The sequence below is a fragment of the Mytilus edulis genome, chromosome 11 (genome assembly GCF_963676685.1).
Source record: "Mytilus edulis chromosome 11, xbMytEdul2.2, whole genome shotgun sequence".
NCBI lineage: Eukaryota > Metazoa > Mollusca > Bivalvia > Mytilida > Mytilidae > Mytilus > Mytilus edulis.
Genome location: NC_092354.1, coordinates 55932785 through 55954777, shown reverse-complemented (window position 1 = coordinate 55954777; position 21993 = coordinate 55932785). Strand labels below are relative to the sequence as shown.

The 21993-nt window shown below is 32.1% G+C and overlaps 1 protein-coding gene and 1 long non-coding RNA gene across 2 annotated transcripts; both read left to right on the top strand.

Moving 5' to 3' along the window:
* The first annotated feature begins 1812 nt into the window (after positions 1 to 1812).
* Positions 1813 to 14998, top strand: LOC139494397 (uncharacterized). The gene is made up of 7 exons (XM_071282561.1): positions 1813 to 1816; positions 2478 to 2557; positions 5808 to 5885; positions 7218 to 7353; positions 11147 to 11238; positions 12977 to 13048; positions 14834 to 14998. The coding sequence occupies exons 1-7, from the start codon at positions 1813 to 1815 to the stop codon at positions 14996 to 14998; spliced, it is 627 nt and encodes a 208-aa protein (XP_071138662.1).
* Positions 14999 to 19609: 4611 nt separating this feature from the next.
* LOC139495857 (uncharacterized) lies at positions 19610 to 21671 on the top strand. Its single transcript, XR_011657484.1, has 3 exons — positions 19610 to 19693; positions 19944 to 20024; positions 21504 to 21671. It is a non-coding gene; the product is annotated as an uncharacterized lncRNA (long non-coding RNA).
* The last annotated feature ends 322 nt before the right edge of the window (positions 21672 to 21993 follow it).

The window sequence follows — 21993 nt, the reverse complement described above, 5'->3', positions numbered from 1 at the left end:
GATACCGTATACAGGTTATTTTCGCGGATAAAACAAAATCGCCAAAATAATTCCGCCAAAGTATAAACGTACGTCGTAACGGTATTGATAAAATTTCTGAGTTCACCAACATGTTTCGTATACCTTCGATGACAATCGCGACATTTCACACCGCGAAAATGACCCGCTATACGGTATACCCCTTATATCGGAAAGAACTAAAAATATTCAAGGATATTTTTATTCTTGTCGGGGATTTCGCATATTTCGCGTATATCGGGCATTGTTACATAAGCTTTCCTCAATGTTGACCAACATTCACCCAGCTTTACCATTATGAATCATTTTCATTGTAACTTTATCAAAAGCATCAACCATTTTGTTAGATAATCATGAAAATAGCGCCATGCTTTGTATTATTGTTTTAACAAAAATAAAGAATTAAATTTGAAAAGTTAATTGTGATTATTTTGTTTAATGCATATTGAGAACTTAACCATAAGAAAATTGTAGTAATAGTTGATATTGTACAATATTGCTGCTTTAACCTTTAAATCATTGTTGGTGCATATTGAGAACATAACAATAAGATAATTGTAGTCTTATTTGATAATATATAAGATTGTACAAGGTTGTTCCTTTAACCTATAAATCATTGTACTATTTACAGAAAGAATAATTGTTGTCTCATTATAGATATAAGTCTATTGATAAGTGTCAGCTTTGTTGTAAGGTCAACACGTGAGTATTATTCTATCGAAGTTATTAGGCTGGTCCTTTCCCTTGCAACATATGGGTATTTTAGAGCCAAACAGATAAAGGACAGAGAACCAGTCTGTCGTAGTCATTTGAGCTACTTTATACTGCCAACAACTGGCTCCTATGGAATTCATATCATTCACCGGGAATAAGTACGCTGCTTCAGAAGATTGTATTTCGTCTTTTAAGAATCTAAAAGATTAGGTATCATCAGTGTATGTACACCAAAATGAAAATGCATTTCCATTGTTAAGAACGTTTTTGACCAATTACAACGTTTTGATGTACAAAAAAATGATGTACGCTTGTGAAAATATTACCCAGAATGCATTAGAATCATAAACGGCGAATTTACTTGTCCAGTATCAAGTCGATATAATATGCCCAAATGGCACAATAACCAGGGTACTTTGTTATTTTGGAATCTGCAAAATCCTCGCCAGAGATATATTTCTACTGTAAATAAAGGCAACAGTAGTACTAGTATGCCGCTGTTTGAAAGTAATAATTTGATTGAGAGAAAACAAATCCGGGTTAAAAACTAAAATCGAGGGAAACACATAAACTAACGAAACAACAGACACATTTAAGTGCAACAAAAAACAAACGACAAGAAACACTCAAGAAAAGATGGCGAGTTTAACCTGGTTTTCTGGCTATCCCAACAAGGCACTTGTGTGGCAACGTTGAATATAACACTACAATGACAATATTCCATGTCAGGAATACAGTTCGAAAAAACGGCAAGAACATTCAGGACAGAGAAATACACAAATAAACTAAACAATAGTACATTTTGACATGCTAACCACAGAATGAAAACGAACACGTAAAACAATCTAGTACAGCACACAAAAACAGCACAACAGAACCACGAACTGTCAAGATTAAAAACATTTAAGATTTAAGTCACACTCGACTTGCTCCCCTCAATATCAACTAGGCAAGATATATACATGTTCGAAGGTCAACGTGGAATTGTTTAATGATTGTATGTTCAGATTACCTTACTTTAGTGCAATTTAATGTTCACAATCTTTGTAGAAATGTAAATTATTAAGTTCTGCTTCATAAATGGGTTTGTTTCAATTCAACATGAAAACAGAAATACATCAAAGGAACAATTACAAAAATGTATAACAAAAAATGAATAGCATAGTAAGTGCTGTCATTTATGTTGGGTTGTATTTCTTTGAAATAGTTTTATCATTTTAATTTTTCAATTCAAATGAACTTGCTTACGAACCGCTAAATATTTGTTTAGAAAATAATTATGTAACAGTGAAAAACATGTTATCGTAAAAACCATGAAATGCAGGTGATCCACAGAAAAAATAAACTTATGACAAATTGATACTAATTATAATGTTAAGTATAATCGAAATGAATTATTGCTAAATCAAGTCCACGACGCGTACGTACGACGGATTGGAGTCGTTTGAAGTCAGTAATGATAACAAATTGCAAGTATTATTTCAGTTTATATTTTTCTCTGGTCATGAAGTCTTATTCAATGAAGCTTATAATTGCAGTAATAGTGAAAGTATAATAAAGTGAAGGAAGGAACGTTCAATCATCAATCAAGAAAATAAAGCGACAGAACCATGCAAATACAGATCCACTGACAAGCAACAGTACACAAAACACAAAAAAAAAACAAAGGCTAGCAAACATAAACTCTACAAAACTGTGGAACCCGTAGTGTTGCACATGTCATAAAAAAAACTTCTTTATTTTAGTTGCAATAGTTTGTCTAGACTGTAGAGGTTTAGTACAGCCATACGAGTGTACAACTGTCACTGAGTGTAGTACAAACGAGGTATTATATTATTATAGATATTAATATAAAATCAAAATCTATATAACAAAGAAGAACATTAAAATATAAGATATATCAAAGGTCAACTTTTCCTGTTGAATTCATTTTTGATCCGATAAACAGTTTTATTTTTTCTAAACGGCAATTGGCTCCTATTGATATTATTTCCAGTTAAAATCATATAGAACCTTAATCTTTGTCTTTTCCTTCTATGTGTTAATTAGGTAGATGTTATAATTTTAATGCATTATCAATGCTTGAAACTCATCTTCTACTATTCAAATCTAATATATGAATAAAAATTATCATCGTGTTTGTACATAAACAAAACTATATGTGCCACTCCGGACAAGGACTTGCATACCTTTACGTAGTACATGACATCACCCCCGGTTCTTGATGATGTTCGTCCTGCTCAGTCGTTATTTATTATGTTATGTTTTGTCGGCTGTTGTTTGTCTTTTGTTTTGTTTTCCACGGTATACTTTTACGATTAACAAGTTGGTATACTCCGCCTTATTTCTGTGATGATTCTTCGAAAACAATAATTATGAACTGGATCCTATCATATACATCTTGTATTGTAACAAAGATAATAAAGCATAAGGTTTAATGTTTATCTACCTTGAACATCTATTAAACATCTATTTCTGCAATTTTGGATTTGTGTTAGTTTTATTATTAAAATATATGTTGCTAAACTGAACTTATTCCGTATATAACGCAACCTGGGCACTTGATTCAAAGGTTAGTGAATAAAGTGTTATCAACCACAAATAATATCACATCGGAACAGCTGTAATTCTTATTGCTCCGGAATTCAATGTCATTACAGTACACTAATCGTCTACATAGTTATAAGAGGGTGGTAAAAGGGTGTGTCTAAAAATACGTTGCACGGAAAATAAAATTTGGAAAAACGAAGCACGAGAAATAAAATTGTAAATATTCAGGAAAAGTATTGACACTCCGTAAATTTTATGGATACCATCACGATTTGGTGGATCCATACGATGTTTCGTTGACCAAACTAGCTAAGGACATTTTTACCACATGGTAGATTGTGTTTTGTCATAATGTCGTCAAATCTTTTAATTACCAAACGTGACTTATTCCCGATTGTGACTGTTTTGCCGAGTGTGAACTTGCATTACTATAAGACGTTGTACGGTACTTGTCCATCCCAAATTCATGTATTTAGTTTAAATGTTTAATGTTATATTTGTAATTCTCATCGGATTTTGTCAAATGTGTTGACGTCTTTTTTATTATATTTATGTGTTATGGTAAAGAAAATTAATCACCGCCTTCATTTATCAGATTTGATTTCGTTCAACGTAATCAGTACGATATTTTACGTTTGAAGTTAGATTCAAAACAAACCGGACATAGTTTTATAATATAGTTAATTGCTACCTTAGTTTGATATCAATAAGTATTAAAATGTGCTTTGTTATTAAATGCAATATCAGTATTTAGTTCAAATATATAATCTTAAATTAATCCTAATTCTATCTTATTCATTCTTATGTGACGTCATTTTTCATTTTTTGATGATCTGTTTTACGAATTCAAATGACGTCATTTTTTCGTCATTTTTCAGTTTCAAATAGAACGTCACTTGGCGTAGAGGTTTAAACGTATTCGGATGTGTCTACTTTTGTGTTTCAAATGTCTGGTTATGTAAATGTATTTCAGTCGTTTCCTGTAATTAGTTAATACTTCAGTTTTATCATGTACATCTTTTGAATATTCATTTTATAAAATTTATTGTTTGCAAAAGTATAAATTATTCTAAATTATATGGATTTTCTGGTAACTAACAGAAAACCCTTGCCGTTTTTGGCACAACCTTTTTGATCTTTTGGTCCTCGATGCTGTTCAACTTTGTACTCGTTTCGGCTTTCAAACTATTGTTTCTGGGCGTCATACGTAGGTCTTGTGTGGACAAAATACACTTCTGGCGTATTAAAATTTTGAACTTGTTGTCTTTTGTTGGCTGTTGTTCGTGTTATTCTTTGTCAATTGTGTTCTCCAATTTATTTATATTGTAGTCCTGTGTTGTCATTTTGATGTTATATTTCACATGGCCATAAAAGTGCGAGGTTTGGCATGCCACAAAACCAGGTTCAACCCACCATTTTTTCCTTTAAAAATGCCCTGTACCAAGTCAGGACTATGGCCATTGTTATATTATAGTTCGTTTCTGTGTGTATTACATTATAACGTTGTGTGGTTTGTTTTCTCTTATTTTTGAGTGTAAATTCATATTGCGATAAGACGTGTCACGGTACTTGTCTATCCCAAATGCATGTATTTGGTTTTGATGTTATATATATATGTTATATTTGTTATTCTCGTGGGATTTTGTATATGTGTGTTACATTTTAGTGTTATGTCGTTGTTCTTCTCTTATTTTTAATGCGTTTCCCTCGGTTTTAGTTTGTTACCCCAATTTTGTTTTTGTCCATGGATTTATGAGTTTTGAACAGCGGTATACTACTGTTGCCTTTATTTAAAGTTATTACCGTCATTCTTGGAAATCAGGCAGTCATTATAAATGGACATGACGACCCTGTCGACACCTTTGAACGTCCACAAGTTGCATATGATTTGTAGAAAAAAGTATTCATTGACATTTGATAGCAATTAGTACCTTGGGAAAGCATAATTTAAAATAATCTCGGGAATGACTTTGAATTCAGTCCCGGTTTACTGTTTAATGGAAAGCGAGTCAAGCATTCACGAGATATTAGAGAACCGACGTGAACACGGAAAATAAATAATGGGAAAAACGAAGCACGCAGGTCCAACCAAACACAAGCAAAAGAGAAATTAAATGTCTAAACACGAAAACAAGTGAAATAAAAAGGTCGAAAACGTTGCACGAAAATAACCCTTTAAGACCCTCTTATAACAAGTATAATCTGTATAACCTTTTTTTATCTGCAATTACTCAATTTTTACAATAATTTCCAATGCAAAATTTTTATAAAAATCGAAAACTACTAGTTCGCTGTTATAAAACACGTTTAAAGGAAATGGCTGATGAAAATGAAGATCAAATTGAGCTTGTGAGTGGATCTAACATAATTTTTAGTTCTTAAATTAACATGTTATACACCATAAACATGTCTTACAGCGATAAAAGAAGTGTGACTAAAAAAACTCGGGCTTCTATTACGATTAAAATATTGAAAATACATATAACAATCTATAGTTTCATACTTATTTTTTGTTACTTTTTCAGGTGTGTTACATAGAGAGATATGAAACCAGTAATGGACAAAAAACTTCCTTATACAATGTTGGTTGCAAACCACTCAATGTAAGTAATCGTTTATCAATGTTAGCTTTGAATGTATGTTTATAACATAGATTGCAGGGACTAATACCACGGCGATGTATTATGCTAACTTCACGTCTTTTGCAGATTATGTATATGAGAGATGACAATCGTTATCAAAGACATCATAATGAAAAGATAGAAAGATTAGAGATTCAATATGAATTAACATTCAAATTTTTACCATAAGTATACTATCAGAAATGCGGCAAATTTGACAAACTTTAAAAAAATATGTGAATTGTTTAACAGTTGATGAGCTGAACATTAGAGTCATATTTTTATTGAACTTTGAACTGCTTACTCATTCAGAGTACCTACATTAACTGTGTTTTAATAGGTTTGTGCTTTTTGACCACTGTCGTTTTCTGTGTTGTTAATGTCGACTGTTGATTTGGCTTTCGACGTATTTACTTTTGGTTATTGTGTTGCCTTATTTTTCTTTCATTTATGTTTGTTTTTTGTTCCCATAGATGTCATCTTTCCCTTTTATTATATATCATACTAAAATGATGATTCCCTTTACAATAGGATGATTTATTTCATGTCGCAAATAATTTATTAAAAAGGTTAACATAATGTGTAAATAGGTGAGACGAAAACACAACGACACACAAAACAAATTAAAAAGGTCAAAATATGGTTTTCATCAATGGGCAACTGTGTTCGAACTTTGAATCGCCCGAATAATAAATGTTTAAAACAGGTTCAAGATAGACAACATGATCTGCAATGAACACTTGTTTCCTAAATACATACATGGGCGGCTTTGAACGGCCCATAATCTAGTTTTATTCTATTCAGTGTAATAGAAATGGTTTAAAGTCAATGTGAACGAGCAATCAGTTCAGGAGAAGCATGTAAATAATTTACGTCCGAACAAGAAATAACAAACACACCAGGTACAAGTAAAATACTAATAATTATAATTTAAGTTAAGAATACTAGTAGCACTCAAACATTTGTAAACATTTAAAATTCTTCACCCAATGAAGTCTTTTGACATATTTGACTCTTCATGTCGTTAGATTTCATTCTCTTTAACATATATCATTTATCTCCTTTCCTCATACATAAAATCGTATTGCCTTAACTCTCAAATCGGCAGCTGAACCTCGAACAGATTTAATATTAGAACCTTAAAATTGTTACAAATGACATAATGTTGAATCTTGCAATGTCAAAGGTAGTTTACACAAAATATAAATGAAGACAAAATCGCAAAAAAGCATATAATTGTTTTATAAGAGAACTTATGTAATTGAAACGGTTAAAAATAATTGTAAGCAACTTTTTTTCGTTTTATTTTTTTAGTTCTGCAGCTCATCAGGTCCAATTTTACCAGTAATCGGCAAACGGAGTGCCAGAAAACGCATTGATAGGACAACATGTCATGAATGCTGTAGTGACAAGGATATCTGTAATTTGGAAGGTCACTGTGGTTCTAAAAGTATGCTATATTACTAAAATATTTTATTATTATCGAAACAAAAAATAAATAAGAGATGTAGACATATATTGATAATTTAAAAAATGCATATGCATGTTAGATAAATATATAATACTAACAAGAGAAAGGTACGGTAGAGTTTAATTTATTCTAAATTTTATTCGTTTCTTATTGTTTACTGTCTGTGTTAATGATGTTTTTGTCTCAGGCGGATAACCCTGGCCTCACAACTTTTTGGAACTTTTGGTCCTCGGCGATCTTCAACTTGGTAATTGTTATGGCTTTCAAACTTTTCACATCTGAGCATAGTTTTGTAAGGACATAGCTCGCGTCTGGTGTATAAAAATATTTTTTAACCTGTGACCTTTGGATGGCTATTGTTCGTTTGTTTCTCTGTCCTATATTTTCTCCCATTTATCTGTTTGTTTATTGTAACCCTGTCGCGTAACGTTGTCATTTTAATGTTATAATTAACACTGCCATTAAAGCGTGAGGTTTCGCATGCGACAAAACCAGGTTCAACCCAGCATTTTTTCATAAAATACCCTGTACCAAGTCAGGAAAATGGCCATTGTTACATTATAGTTCGTTTCTGTGTGTGTTACATTTCGGTGTTGTGTCGAAGTTCTCTTATATTTGATACGTATCCCTCAGTTTTAGTTTGTAACCCGGATTTGTTTTATCTCTATCGGTTTATGAATTTTGAACAGCGGTATACTATATTTGCCTTTATTTATTCAAACTTGAATAGCTAACTTGGTAAAACAAAATATGGTCTCTATAGAACATATCCATTCAGCAGTAACAACCATGCTCAACCGACGCATTTGTTTGGCTATGCGTGATGAAGAAAGTCGCCGCCACTGCCACGCGGAATAGAGAGTCAAATTTTCTTATCTCGTGTAGGAGAGTGCGAAGTGCATTAACTTAACTCTCTGTGAGTTGAATATTTTGTATGTTGCAAAGTGATATTACCATCTCTATTCAACATAACTGATCTTTCCAGTGACTCAATTTTCAAAACCTACCATTTGTACACAATAGCTTTTACTGAACATTAAGCAACGAACAAAACATTAGTTAATCATTTGATTGTGAATAGGATTATTGTATATTTTTTGATAATTATGTTTTAGTCAGTTGCGTTGTTTGACTGTGATCTATAAAAAAATTGTCATTTTATCGGTATTTACAGTGTATACCCCGCTTCAAAAGTGTAGGTATACTGTTTCACCTTTGTCAGTCTGTCTGTCTGTTTACCCTTCAATCTGTCAGTCCATTCGTCCGTCTGAATATTTGTCTTCGTATCTTTTCCAGGAACAACATATCAAGGCTTTCTTAAATTTTGTTTCAGGGTTTATATGAGTCAGCTTTACCGTTTGGTACGTTTTCAGATCATCAATTAACAACTTCCTGGTTACTTTATAATTTTAGCGGGCGGGGAATCATTAGTGAACAGTAGCTCAAAGATTCACTTTTTTAACCATGCCACATAAGCGGGAGTTTCGGCTAGCCATAAAATCTCGTTCAACCTACCTTTTCTTTTTAAATGTCCTGTACCAAGTCACGAATATGGCAGTTGTTATTACATAGTCCGTTTCTATGTATCTTGGAGTTTGATTTTTTTTGTAGCAGTTTAGTGTTTTTGTTGTTCCGTTAGGTTTCCTATTATAGTTGATGTGTGTTTCCTCAGTTTTGGTTTGTGACCCGGATTTGTTTCAGTTAAAACGAGTTATGACTATTTATCAGCGGTATACTACTATTACATTTATTTTGCACAGTAATTCCAATCATTGATACATTAACCTTTAATGTATGTTTGGGTTACTCGCCTCATTCTGTGAATTTAACAGAAATATAAACAACTGTTATAAAAATGGCAGGTTTAGATAGCTAAGAAACCCTGTTTAATTCACTATTTTCTTCGGGAATATGGCAGTATTTTTCACTTTTTTCCCTTGTCCGATAACAATTGACTTTGTCAATTTTTGTAGGTTGCACTTTGTAAATATATCTGTTTCACAAACCATAGCTCTTTTGGGGAGATATAGAATATTCAGACATTTTGTTTTGTTTACCTACTAGTTCTCGGATATGATCTCTATGTTTCACCTCGTAGAGACATAACTTGGGAATGTTACCAGTATAATAACACATGGATAGCGGCTAAATTAAATTCTGAGGAAGACCCAAAGTAAATTTCAGAATTTTATTATTAGTGTAAACTCTTAGAAGTTCGAGGCATATAAGTTTTGAAAATATGCCACACAGCCCTATATTTTAAACTTTGAAAAAAATAGTATTGCATATGAATTTGCTTTTGCAGGAGATATTTTTTAAAGAAACTTAATAGAAAAAGTGGCAAATATTATCCGTAAAAGGAGCTCTTTTGGAAAATTGCATTGTCTATATTTACAAAAGTGTAAACTATCCATGCTATGGAGTTTCCCTTTTTCGATATTTTTCTCTTGTAGAAACAGCTTTTGTTATACATTTGAACTTTATCTTAATTTATTGACACTTTTTTCTATCATATATTTGATTGATCGACTGACTGGCATCTCCTAAACGTACAATTGCAAATATTTCATTAATTTTCGAACCCATTTAAACAATAATTCTAATAAACAGGTTCTGTTAACATGGCTAAGTTGGTGGATTGGTGTTTTGAATGCTTTTAGAAAATGAGGTCATGACAAATAGGATAAATAGTTTTTCAACTGGCAACGTAGGGATACAATACATAGTTACTGCAAAGGCTTGTAACGTGCAAAGACGGAAAAACAATCCCTTCATCGCACGTGCTTGGTATTCATACATCCCGCATAGCCAAATAGACACTCCTCTTTAATTGGTATATCATAAAATTGTGAAAGGAAATGGGGAATGCTCGAAATTTGTCGGATCTTGATTGATTATAACTATTTAGTATTGAAAACCCTCCACGTTTAAGGGGCATTAGCAGTCAAATTCACGTTCACCGATTTGACCCATATATGGCCATGTGATTAACCATCAAGGTGACCTCTGAAGAATGCCGACGATCATATTACCCAATATAAACAAAATTTTATATATAAATAGATACCAAACACGTGTAATTAGATTTTTCAAGGTATGTTTGATTTCATATTATCATGATTATAGGTTAAAAAATATGTTAATCATCGTTTTTTTTATTTACCTGTATAATAATAAATTTTGTAGATCAAATCAGTCAACCAAATGGTTTTCCTTTTTTACTAGTAATGTTTTCCTTTAAATAGCTGAACATGCATAATTAATGTGTAATACATCTCTAGCTAAGGGGTTAAATTGAAGGACACATGAATACGTATTCAATGAGGTCAATTCACTTGCAAGTGAATAATTCATCAGCGATAATTCTTTGCTTATTTTCACAAAATTTAACCAAAATGACTGCTAAAAGCAAATTATTATTTCACTATCTCATTTTCATAAATGATTGAACAAACACAAAAATCATTTCTTTTATATAACTCGTAGTTAATGCTCCTTTAAATTATAGTACAAAAAAGAAGAATTGATTCAATTACTAATAAAACAACTCTTCACCAGAGTCAATTAACATTAAAGTAAGTAAATGTATGTCACCGAAGATTTGTGCTAACAAAAAACGCGTCTGGTGTATTACAGTATTATCTGGTATGATGGAAAATTTCGAAAGGATAAATTTTTAGGTTATCATAAACATATGTTAAGAAATACACAACTTGCTGCTAAATATTTGGCTAAAACGGAAAGGTATTAAATTATCTTTATTCTGTTACAGGTGTTACCCTTCCCGTAGGATCAACCATATGTTATTCATGTCCTCTTGCCATGGATCCTAATAAATGCAATCACATTGCCCTGTGTGACTCGGTAATGTATGACTGACTCACAAGACATATTTTGGTATTTGTTAGTTTACTAAATAGGTGTGATACGTTTAAGCGAAAGTGACCCAATGGTTATTAATTCAGCATTTCAGAATCCAATACGTAATTTGTGATTTTTCAAAACTTACACTCAGAGATGAGATTGATAAACAAAATTTTAAGCAATTGGTATTCCGCCAAATTTTATTTGTTGGCGGAATTGGGTCCCCAGGTGTGTACGCAATGTGAAAATGTCATCAACTTCCATTTATAAGAGACTTGTTTGCAATCCTCCGAAATTAAAGTCGATAAACATTAATATCCAGTAAAAACTGCTTAACTTTCAAAATTTTTACGACTTTAACAAATCAAAACAAATCAGAATCCAGTTTTTGTAAGTGGAACGTTACTTTATAGATCTGATTGTTAACATTATGTAGTGTTTTGCATATCATGACGACAATTAACAATATACACTTAATCTAGAGAGAAATCAAAGGAAGATGTCTGTTTGATAGATGTTGCTCTATTAGGTCTTTTTTGTCATATAGCTAATCAAACACTTTGTTTCTTATACATTCTGGGATTTTAAATATTTGGCTTTTAACGTCACTGATGTAGGTGAATACAGAAAAACGCTTGGAACGCATGCAATTTATAAAGTTGTTTTTCTTTTTATCACACAGAGTTGATACCACTGCTGGTGGACTGTCAGTCTTCAAGGGTATCATTCGCTCTGTAGTCAGTACTTTAATTCTGACATGATTTATAACTATTTTTCTACAATTGTCCGTTTATACATTTGGAAATTTGAAAGAATCTTAGGTGTTTCAGTTCCTTCAGGCAAAGTTGACGTTTTATAGAAATGGCTGTTTTAAGTCCTTTGAATTTTTGAAATACTAAGGCTTGTCTACCTCAGAAATAGATTACCTTAGCTGTACACTTTTAGGAATTTGGTTCTAAATGCTCTTCAACTTCGTACTTTATTTGGCCTTTTTAACTTTTTTGAATTCGAGCGTCAATGTAATCCTGGTATCTATGATGATTTTTTTTTAGTCATGTACAAGGTAGGTCTTCGACTCCTTCGGTTGTTATACATCCTTAGCTTTTAAATATTATCCAATTTAGCATTCCTGATGAAAGTAAATTAAGAAATGCGCTTAGGACAAATGAAATTTTCTTAACGTTTATTTCCTTTTTTGTGTCATTAACGATTCATACTATACACCGAATCTCTAAAGGCTATTATAGTACATCACATCTCTTACAGTCAAAGGTGTACATTGCATCTGTTTAAGTCATAACTAAATAATGCATTTCTCAAGGTCTTTGTTATTTATCTCTTATAGTCCAAAGTATACACCCCATCTTCTAAAGTTTAAAGGGAATTCACCACATATAAATGCATATGTATAAACTATATCTCATATAGCTATGAGTATACACGACATCTCCTAATATATTAAGTATACAGCATATCTAAACGTATGAAGGCCGAAAGCAGTCAAATAACAACAAAATGTTGGTCCTATCTTTCAAAAGTACAACATGACTATAAAGATACATATGCATATTTGATGTGATACACATTCATGTATTAAAAAGAAAAAGTACATGACAGCATCAAATAAATTTACATGAATGAGGATTACAGATTGTAAATATTTTGATATTATCATAACCCGGACTGTTTGTCTGACCTTCTTAATTTATGTTTTCATTTTTTGTTAACAATATTACAGGCATGCTCTTTAAAACAAACACGAAATTTGATCGGTCAACCTCGTTGGACTCATGTGTGTTCAGAAAAATCGGTATGTTGCATGTAAAAATATTTTGAAGAAATTATTGAAAAAAATATTATACCAGTGCATTAATTCTTCACGCAAAAGCACACGAAACAAAGAAACAATATTTTATATTTTTCTATATCTCAAAACTATAGTCATGATAGTAAGGGTTTCAACACAGAGCAACAAACACTCACATCCATGAAAGTTCAAGCCCCGTAACAACGGTTGAGCGATCGTTTTGCTAGATATTAATCTGAGTACAGCTGAAAATTGAGGAATAGATTATCGGGATAATTTTAACAAATTATATGTTTTATCTGGCAAAGTAATCTTATAAATACTTCAATAAATTCCCTGATAAATTACCGAAACTGTACAAATATTTTGACATTAAGGAATACATGAAGATGTATGTGACTAACTTGGGAGGGGAGGGGATGTTTGACTTAACATTAAGGCAAAGACATAAAAGCCAGTTTAATCAAGCCTTATTAACATGAGCTCTCCTTTATTTATTTTTTAAATTGCAATTCCTCTTTTTCTCATACTAGAAAAAATATATACATATACTTTTGTAAAATGTTTATTCTAAATGCATATGTTATATATATGGTGTCCTGTTGTAAACCTACTGATCCTTTAAATCAATGTATTATAAATGGTTACAAGTTCAACACTGTAATTAGATCTTTGAATATTGTTTTTTTTATATTGATTGTGTTGTAAGTAAACTAAAATCAACCTAAACATTGTTTTTATATACATATGGTCATACATGGCTATACAATCTGTCCAATACATTGGCATTGCACAAGGTCATGTTTTTTCTCTGACTGTTAATGTTTTTTTTTAATTATAATGAGTTGTTATTGGCTTTGAACTAGTGAGAACTCTCAGATCTGTACTTAGTGCTTTTTGGTTTTGGGGACACGTCCACTCTCTTTAATCTATCAAAATCAATATATGAAAATATAAAACAAGGATTTGATAAAAGAAACAAATGCATTTAAAACGTAATAATGTAATAACATTTCGAAAAGAAAAGAAAGGGGTAGCGGGCAACATTGTGACTAAACCTACATCATATACATGAATAAAACTAGAAGATTCCGAATCTATGAAAAGTCTTTATTGCGTCAAAGATAAAAATGCGAATCAAAGCATTCTGATATATGTAATTTAATGTTTATGTATGTGCAACGATCTGTGATGTTAGGATGGCAAAATGTTTGATTGTTTGTTGTTTTATTATCAATCAGTGTAAAATATTCCATGTTCAGGACTAGAAGAAATAAACAATAAAATAATAACTGGGTCAACAGGGATAATTGGTGGTAAACGTTAAAGCCAGTGGAAACTGAGGGTATATATACGATATATAGAGAAAGAAAAAAGGCCGTGCAACAGGACGCCTACGAACCTCTTAATAAGTTGTATAAATTATGTAAAAGCTGATTATAAATTCCACAACTACCAATTGTCTAAAATTCAAAACATTACACAAAATACAGTAAGTAACACAATCATATTAAGAGAGCAACGCTGTTTATTTGAATTTTTTTATGTGAATAAACGTCTTTGTCGATGCTCTTCATTGTATACTACAACAAGACCAAGAAGTCCCTTAACAGCTTATGTGGTACCCTTGTTCCCCCTTAACATTTCGATGGTAATAAGTTTTGGGTATAGTTATCAAGAGTATTGAAAACAAACAAATGAAATTACAAATGACAATGAACACAATGAAATGTACTTAGAAGAAAACCTTTATATATCACCTTATACTAAAACAAATGATTATTTCAGCAATGTGCAACAATTGCGCAAAGTAACCCACAGGGAGTCTGTTCATTTTGTTGTGACACGGAATTATGTAACCGTAACTGCACCATCAAATCAACAATAGCTCCTCCTACAACAACTACAACTATGGCGCCAACAATACATATTGCTCGTAAGTTGTCCTTGTAATAGTTCATCAACGGTACCAGGTTGTTTAATTATTATGCCGCGCGTTTTGTCCACATATTACTTATTAGTGGTGTATTGATCATAACAGAAGGATGTAAACTCATCATATATATATATAGATACCAGGATTAATATTTTGTACGCTAGACGACGCGCGGTTTGTCTACAAAAAACTTGTCTCTTGCCACTTGAATCAAAATGGTCGAATGAGCGATAGCATAACAAAATATGAAAGTTCGACAACTGTACATAGTGCGTCTCAGGCAATCCGGTGTCCAAGTGTTTTGAATAATTTAACATTTGGCACAGTCAATTTAAAAAAAAAAACAAATATAGCAATGATATTTCTTGTAATACCTTTTTTGATATTATACGGAACAAGAAGTAACTTTTATTGATTAATTGACCAAGAATTGTATATATTTAACCTTTACTGTTCCATTATTGTTAATATCCTTTTAGCGTGGCGTCTCGAGATTTATACATCCCGCTATTGTATTATTATGCTATGGTTTCCTTTCTTGTTTACTGCGAAAGTGCTTTTATTCGTGGGGAACCAATTTTCGTGGTTTTCGTGGATGACTTTATCCACGAAATTAAGTGTCCAACGGAATAAAACAACCGTTGTCCAAATCAAGACATGGAACGATCGTCATGTGGGTTTGACTACTGTTATTATCTAGAAAATATATTGAATACCGCCAGGTATAAACTAGTACAATGCATAATAGTAGTCACAGGGCAAACGCACTATAAACATTACTACAACTGCAGGCAGGATTACACCAATTTAATCTTTAAAAAAATAAACTGTACAACTTTTGATCTTTAAATTTTCATAAAAAAAAATATTTTTGATCGATGAAAGTCAGATTTCCGACATTATTTTGATATGCTATGATAAAGTATTCATTTTATATCCTCATAGTTTTCGTACGTATAGGAAATAATAATTTCATGCTAAGCTTGCTATTGATAAGAAATATTTTATAATTCATGATCCGTTTATAGCATTGGATTATGTTACTGTTTTCTTTAGGTGACATGTTTATGGCATTATTTAACACATTCGATGGTCTATAATCTGTTGATCACTCAATCTCGGGTTAATAAGTGTGTTCAAAACGATTTACACAGTTCATTGTTAACTTTTCAATTTCCTTCAATCCAGACACCTTCGCTTCCAATGGCTTCAATTTTTCATTTTCTTTTACAAAACCAAAATCTACGAATTTAAAAACCCATATGAATGTTGCTTAAGCCACGAAAAGTTATACCCACGAATTAAAATTAAAAAGTGATTTGTATACAGAGTGTCTCCGAACGGCCTTTAAAAATGAGCAAAGCACATACCGTATAGTCAGCTATAAAAAGCCCCGATATGACAATGTAAAACAATTCAAACGAGAAAACTAACGGCCTTATTTGTATAAAAAAATGAACGAAAAACAAATATGTAAAGCATAAACAAACGACAACCACTGAAGTACAGGCTTCTGGCTTGGGAAAGGCACATACATGAATAACGTGGCGGGGTTAAACATGGCAGCGGGATCCCAACCCTCCCCCTAACCTGGGACAGTGGTATAATGTTGACTGCTTACCACAATTTTACCTATTATTTCTGTTTATTTTGCTTACACCACATTCTGGTCAGTATAATGGAATTTGAATCGACTGTCACATGTGTCATATAAAAGAGGGACGAAAGATACCAGAGGGACAGTCAAACTCATAAAATAAACTGACAACGCCATGACTAAAAATGAATGCTCACACCACATTATCGTCAATATATTGGAATTTGAATCGACTGTCATATAAAAACGGGACGAAAGATACCAGAGGGACAGTCAAACTCATAAAATAAACTGACAACGCCATGACTAAAAATGAAAAGGACAAACAGACAAAAAACAGTATACATGACACAACATAGAAAACTAAAGAATAAACAAATAAATATAAGTGAGAGATGTACAAAACAAATGTAGCTAGTTATCACACCAGGCTTAAATCCACCATTTCTACATAAGGAAATATCTGCACAAATTAAGGAAAGTGCAAATATTTTCCATTCGTTTGATGTGTTTGAGTTTTTGCCATTTGTAAGGAACTTTCAGTTTTGAGTTTTCAATTGAGTTCGCTACTTATTGCTAAACGTAAATTTTGCATTATTTAAGAATGAACACAAACATTTGTAGGGAAGAGAGATTCATTTTTTTTAAGATGAATTATGTGAAATAACATAATACAGTACTAGACACAAAGTATACAAAGTTTAGTAACACATGTAAGATCGATTAAATCATAATGGTTTAATAAGATTTAAATATTGCAATTTATTTGGTTATTAAATGCTGCTTCTAACAATTGCCACAGTGTTCGGACATAACGACTGTTCTTTTAACTTGATCGGGTTTCCCTGTCCATAAAATAAATGAATAATATAGTTCGAATCTCCTTCAACACACCTTCAAGGGGGTTAGGAAGAACCGTCAGAACTTGAACCAAAATTGAAAGTGCTAAAGTTTTAATCATTACAACCCTTTCAATATATGTTAGTTTTCTATAAGCCCAAGTATTGAGAAATGACTTAATACTGTTTATCTTGGCTGTAAAATTACATAGAGTATTATTTATTTTAGAAAGCTCAAACCATATAACTTATAGTTTGAACCTCCAAAGAAGGTTCCAAACAAGATTTTTGGTCTGGCAAAAATTTTCCATGCTACCTTTTTTTTTTAACCCAATCCATATGACTTTAGTTTTTTTCAACATTACACCTAAGTCCAGCACATTCTGAAAATTTATTGAACAAATCTAAACTGTTGGTCACCATCCAGGACTAAGGAAGAATCGTAAGCATATTTACTCAACAAAAAATCTGAGTCATCAATTGTTACACCAGCAATATCACGGTAGTTTTCAAAAGCTGCACTGAGTAATTCCAATACTAAAATAAATAGATACGGAGACAGGGTATCCCCATGACGAACCCCTCTTTTCAATGAAACGTCATCTGAATAATATCCGTTATTTAACACTGCACTGGAGGCATACCAGTAACATGATCATATCCAACTAATAAATATATGGTCGAAGCCATAAAATCGAAAGCCTCTAGTATAAAAGATCATTTGAAAGTGTCGAAAGCTTTTTCAAATTTGGACTAACAGTAAAAGTCCAGGAATGTCATCTTCCTCCATCTTTTCAATCAGATCATCAATAAATCAAGTACATTCGCCTATATACATACCTTTAAGAAATGCTATTTGTGTTTGACTAATTATATTGAATAGCACCTTTTTAGCCTATTTGATAGACTTTGTACACTTTAAACTAGATACCCCAATAACAATTGTGGTAAAGATTTGGTAACTTGGCCCAGTAGTTTCAGAGAAGATTTTCGTGATATAGATACAATGGATAAGCGTTGTTCTTCGTGAATCAATGCTTATCCATTGTATCTATAACTTAAACTATTGTGATAATATCTATTCAAATTTACAGCCAATTCTTAGTTAGAAAGTATTGTAAGTGAGTTTAAATAACCATGTTATCGTGACAAACGATGCATTACAATAAATAAATGATATTACAATTAAATGGTTAAAACAATACAAATACATGTTGAACACACCGTCACAGGTGCGACGGATTTAGGAAGCGTTGATTCTAGAAAAAGAATCCACGGTAAATGAATAGGTTGACGTAACTACAATGGCTTTTAAATTCCTTATACGTGTAGTACAGAATGTAAAAAATGAGTTACCAAGAAACAGGTTTTTTGCACATATTTATATGAATTTTTCGTAAATTTGATTGAATTTGTATTTTTTTTCTATATTTTAAAGTGAATCAGACCATGTATAGATTTAACAATGTGATGATTTGTTTTAAGTTATGGAAAGGCCTCCATAGTGTTAGCTTTGGCAAATTTATAATTCCAACACTGCAACGAACACTATATTAGGTTGACAAACCCAGAGGTGCAACGAAAATTATACAAGGTTGATAAACTTAGAGGTGCAATAATAGGTTGATCAACTCAGACGTACAACAAACACTATATTTAGTAGATAATGCAACACACACACTATACAGGGTTGATAGATTCAGAGGTGCAACGAAAATTATATTCGGTTGATAAACTGAGAGGTGCAACTTAACCTATATAAATGTCTGATTATAAAAACTTCATCTTATAGTTATAGATATAGGAAGATGTGGTATGAGTGCCAATGAGACAACCCTCCATCCAAATAACAATATATAAAAGTAAACCATTATAGTCAATGTACGGCCTTCAACACGGAGCCTTGGCTCACACCGAACAACGTTACATAATTATAACATTGCCCTTTGCACTTAGGAACATTTTATTTGGAAAGTGATAAATTTATAATTCTTTTGATAATATTTTTATACTTTTGGGGATTGATATAAAGGCATTTTTATAATAATCTGTATCAAACTTACAAATTTCAGATTTAGTTGATATTAAAGCATTTCGAACTCAGTGTGAACAAAATCACAAAACTGAAGCGCCAACTCATAAGGGAATATTTATAATGGCTTTAGTTCTATATAATTGTGTTTGTAGAACCTCCAGCGCTTAATTGCTATCAGTGTGAATACATCAGCCATGAGAAGGAATGTAATTATACTACAAAGTGCAATCCGGGTGAAGATGTAAGTACATATATAGTAAGATTGGGAAACTTTACAATTTGAAAATCCGATTCGATCAAAATTATATATACGTCATATCACTATCGACGGAAACCAAAACAACACCGGTCTGCGTTTAATCTTGTCATTTAGTGGACTTCCAATTTTTCAATTTGCCTTAGAGGAACAATCATTGAAATTTTGTGGATAACGAATATAATAGATATCAAGGAAATATAAGAAATGTAACGAGTAAACATTTTCACTTCAGCAATGTTATTTGAGTAGAGTAGATGGCGGATCTGATTACGACAATCTCTGTTTCTACAAGATGGGTTGTATGGCAAGAACCGTAAGTTCCTCTTATGAATCAATTTGTTTTAAAACTCTGAAACAGATTACTATAAATCCCACTACAAGATCGATTTACTATATGTACATGATGTATGGATTTAAAATGTGAAAATTTTGGATTTTGTGTCTTTAATTTCACAAAAACAGTGAATTCAAAAATAAAAAAAAAAAAAAAAAAAATAAAAATATTATTAATTAAACAAACAAACAACAACATGAACAAAACAGACTCATCCTGTCCCCACCAAAAAAAAAAGCCATAAAAAGTTAAACAAAAAAGAAAAAAAAAACAAAAACAAAAACATCAACATATGGTTAGAAAAAAGTAAAACAAAATCTCTTACAAATCGGACTATGGAATAAAGAAAAGAAATACACATTCTAATAAATTCGTCAACATGTTTTCGCCTGGGCTGTTATATACATAAAAGGAGATTTCTGCATTTACTTGAGATGTGGCAATCGTAGCTTTATAGTAATAAGGATGTTAGAGTTGTTTTTATCATTGATATCAAAACCTGAAGCACTGCACTTGTATATATTTTATGCACATCCTAACTATGAACCGAAGCGCACATTGATTTAAGGTACCCGCACAAGTTTTTGGTTTGTTCTCAGTTGTAACCCTTGGAGTTCTTATTGGTTGAGCATGTTTATTAAGCAGCCGTCTTCTCTTGTTTTGTAGTCGCCTGTTATCAAGCGTGCTGAGTGTCGTTGTATTCGTTCCAGTTTGTTTGATATACTGTAGGGGTCCCATGCTGTTGCTTCATATTCCATTGTTGATCCTACCAGAGAAATGTAAGCGATTTTCTTACATTCCTGTGGATACTATCGTAAATTACTTTTGAGGAAGCCTAGGGTTGAATTCGCCTTTTTTGCAACTTTTGTAATGTGTATGTTCTACTTCAGGTCTTCTGATATCTGAGTATAATAGTTGTACTGTTGAAACATTGTCCCATGTAAGAGGGAGGTTGGGGCGCCAACAAACTGGCTCCAAGTCAGGAGCCTGTACACAGTAGTTGTCATTTTTTGTTGTTTATCATATTTGATTTTCGTTCATTGTTTGTAGACAAACCAGGCCGTTATTGTTTTCGTTTGAATTGTGTCTCATTTGTCATTTCGGGGTCATTTCTAGCTATCTATGTGGTATGGGTTTTGCTTATTGTTTGTTTAAGGCCGTACGGTGACCTATTGTTGTAAACTTATATGTCATTTGGTCTCTGGTGAAGAAATCATACCACTTCTTCTGATTTTTATATATGTAGCCATCTTAGAATAAACAAAGTATGTGTTTATATAGAATTCTGTTCTACTGGTAAAGGTGAAAAGATATATAGATGGACTTTCGAACTAATTACCTCTGGTAAGTGTGTTGAATGTAAGAATATAAACCACAAGTATTTTATTTATTATCTACATACGCTTTTATATGATGTATTAATAGTATTTATATAATGTCAGATTTTGCTTTTTTCAGGACTGTCACCATTACCTTTCGACCATCCGTAAGAGTGGAACAGCAGTGATGGCAATGGATACGATAGAATATTTGGAGTGCTGTGGACATTCTAATTGTAATAACCATATTATACGTACACATCCACGACGATGCAATCCATTAACTATTATAAAACCATAAAAAATGTCGAGACTCGTTTGAAATTAGAATGTAATAAAAGCAATCTGATAATTAATTGAAAATAAGTTTGTATAAACAGCGAACAAAAAGAGTTACTTTAATGTTGCCCTTCATTTCGAAAGTAATTCTCTTCTGTTAAAGAAAACCGGAAGATACTATATGGATATTCAAACTCCGAAGTTGAAGATAAACTCCATACAGTCTACAAAACATAGAAAACCTAAGACTAAACCCCCTCCCCTTCAAAAAAAGACAACATAAAAAAAACAAACAAAACAAAAGCAGATGTGAACAGGTGCTACGTCGTGTTGCTTATGTAAGTACAACA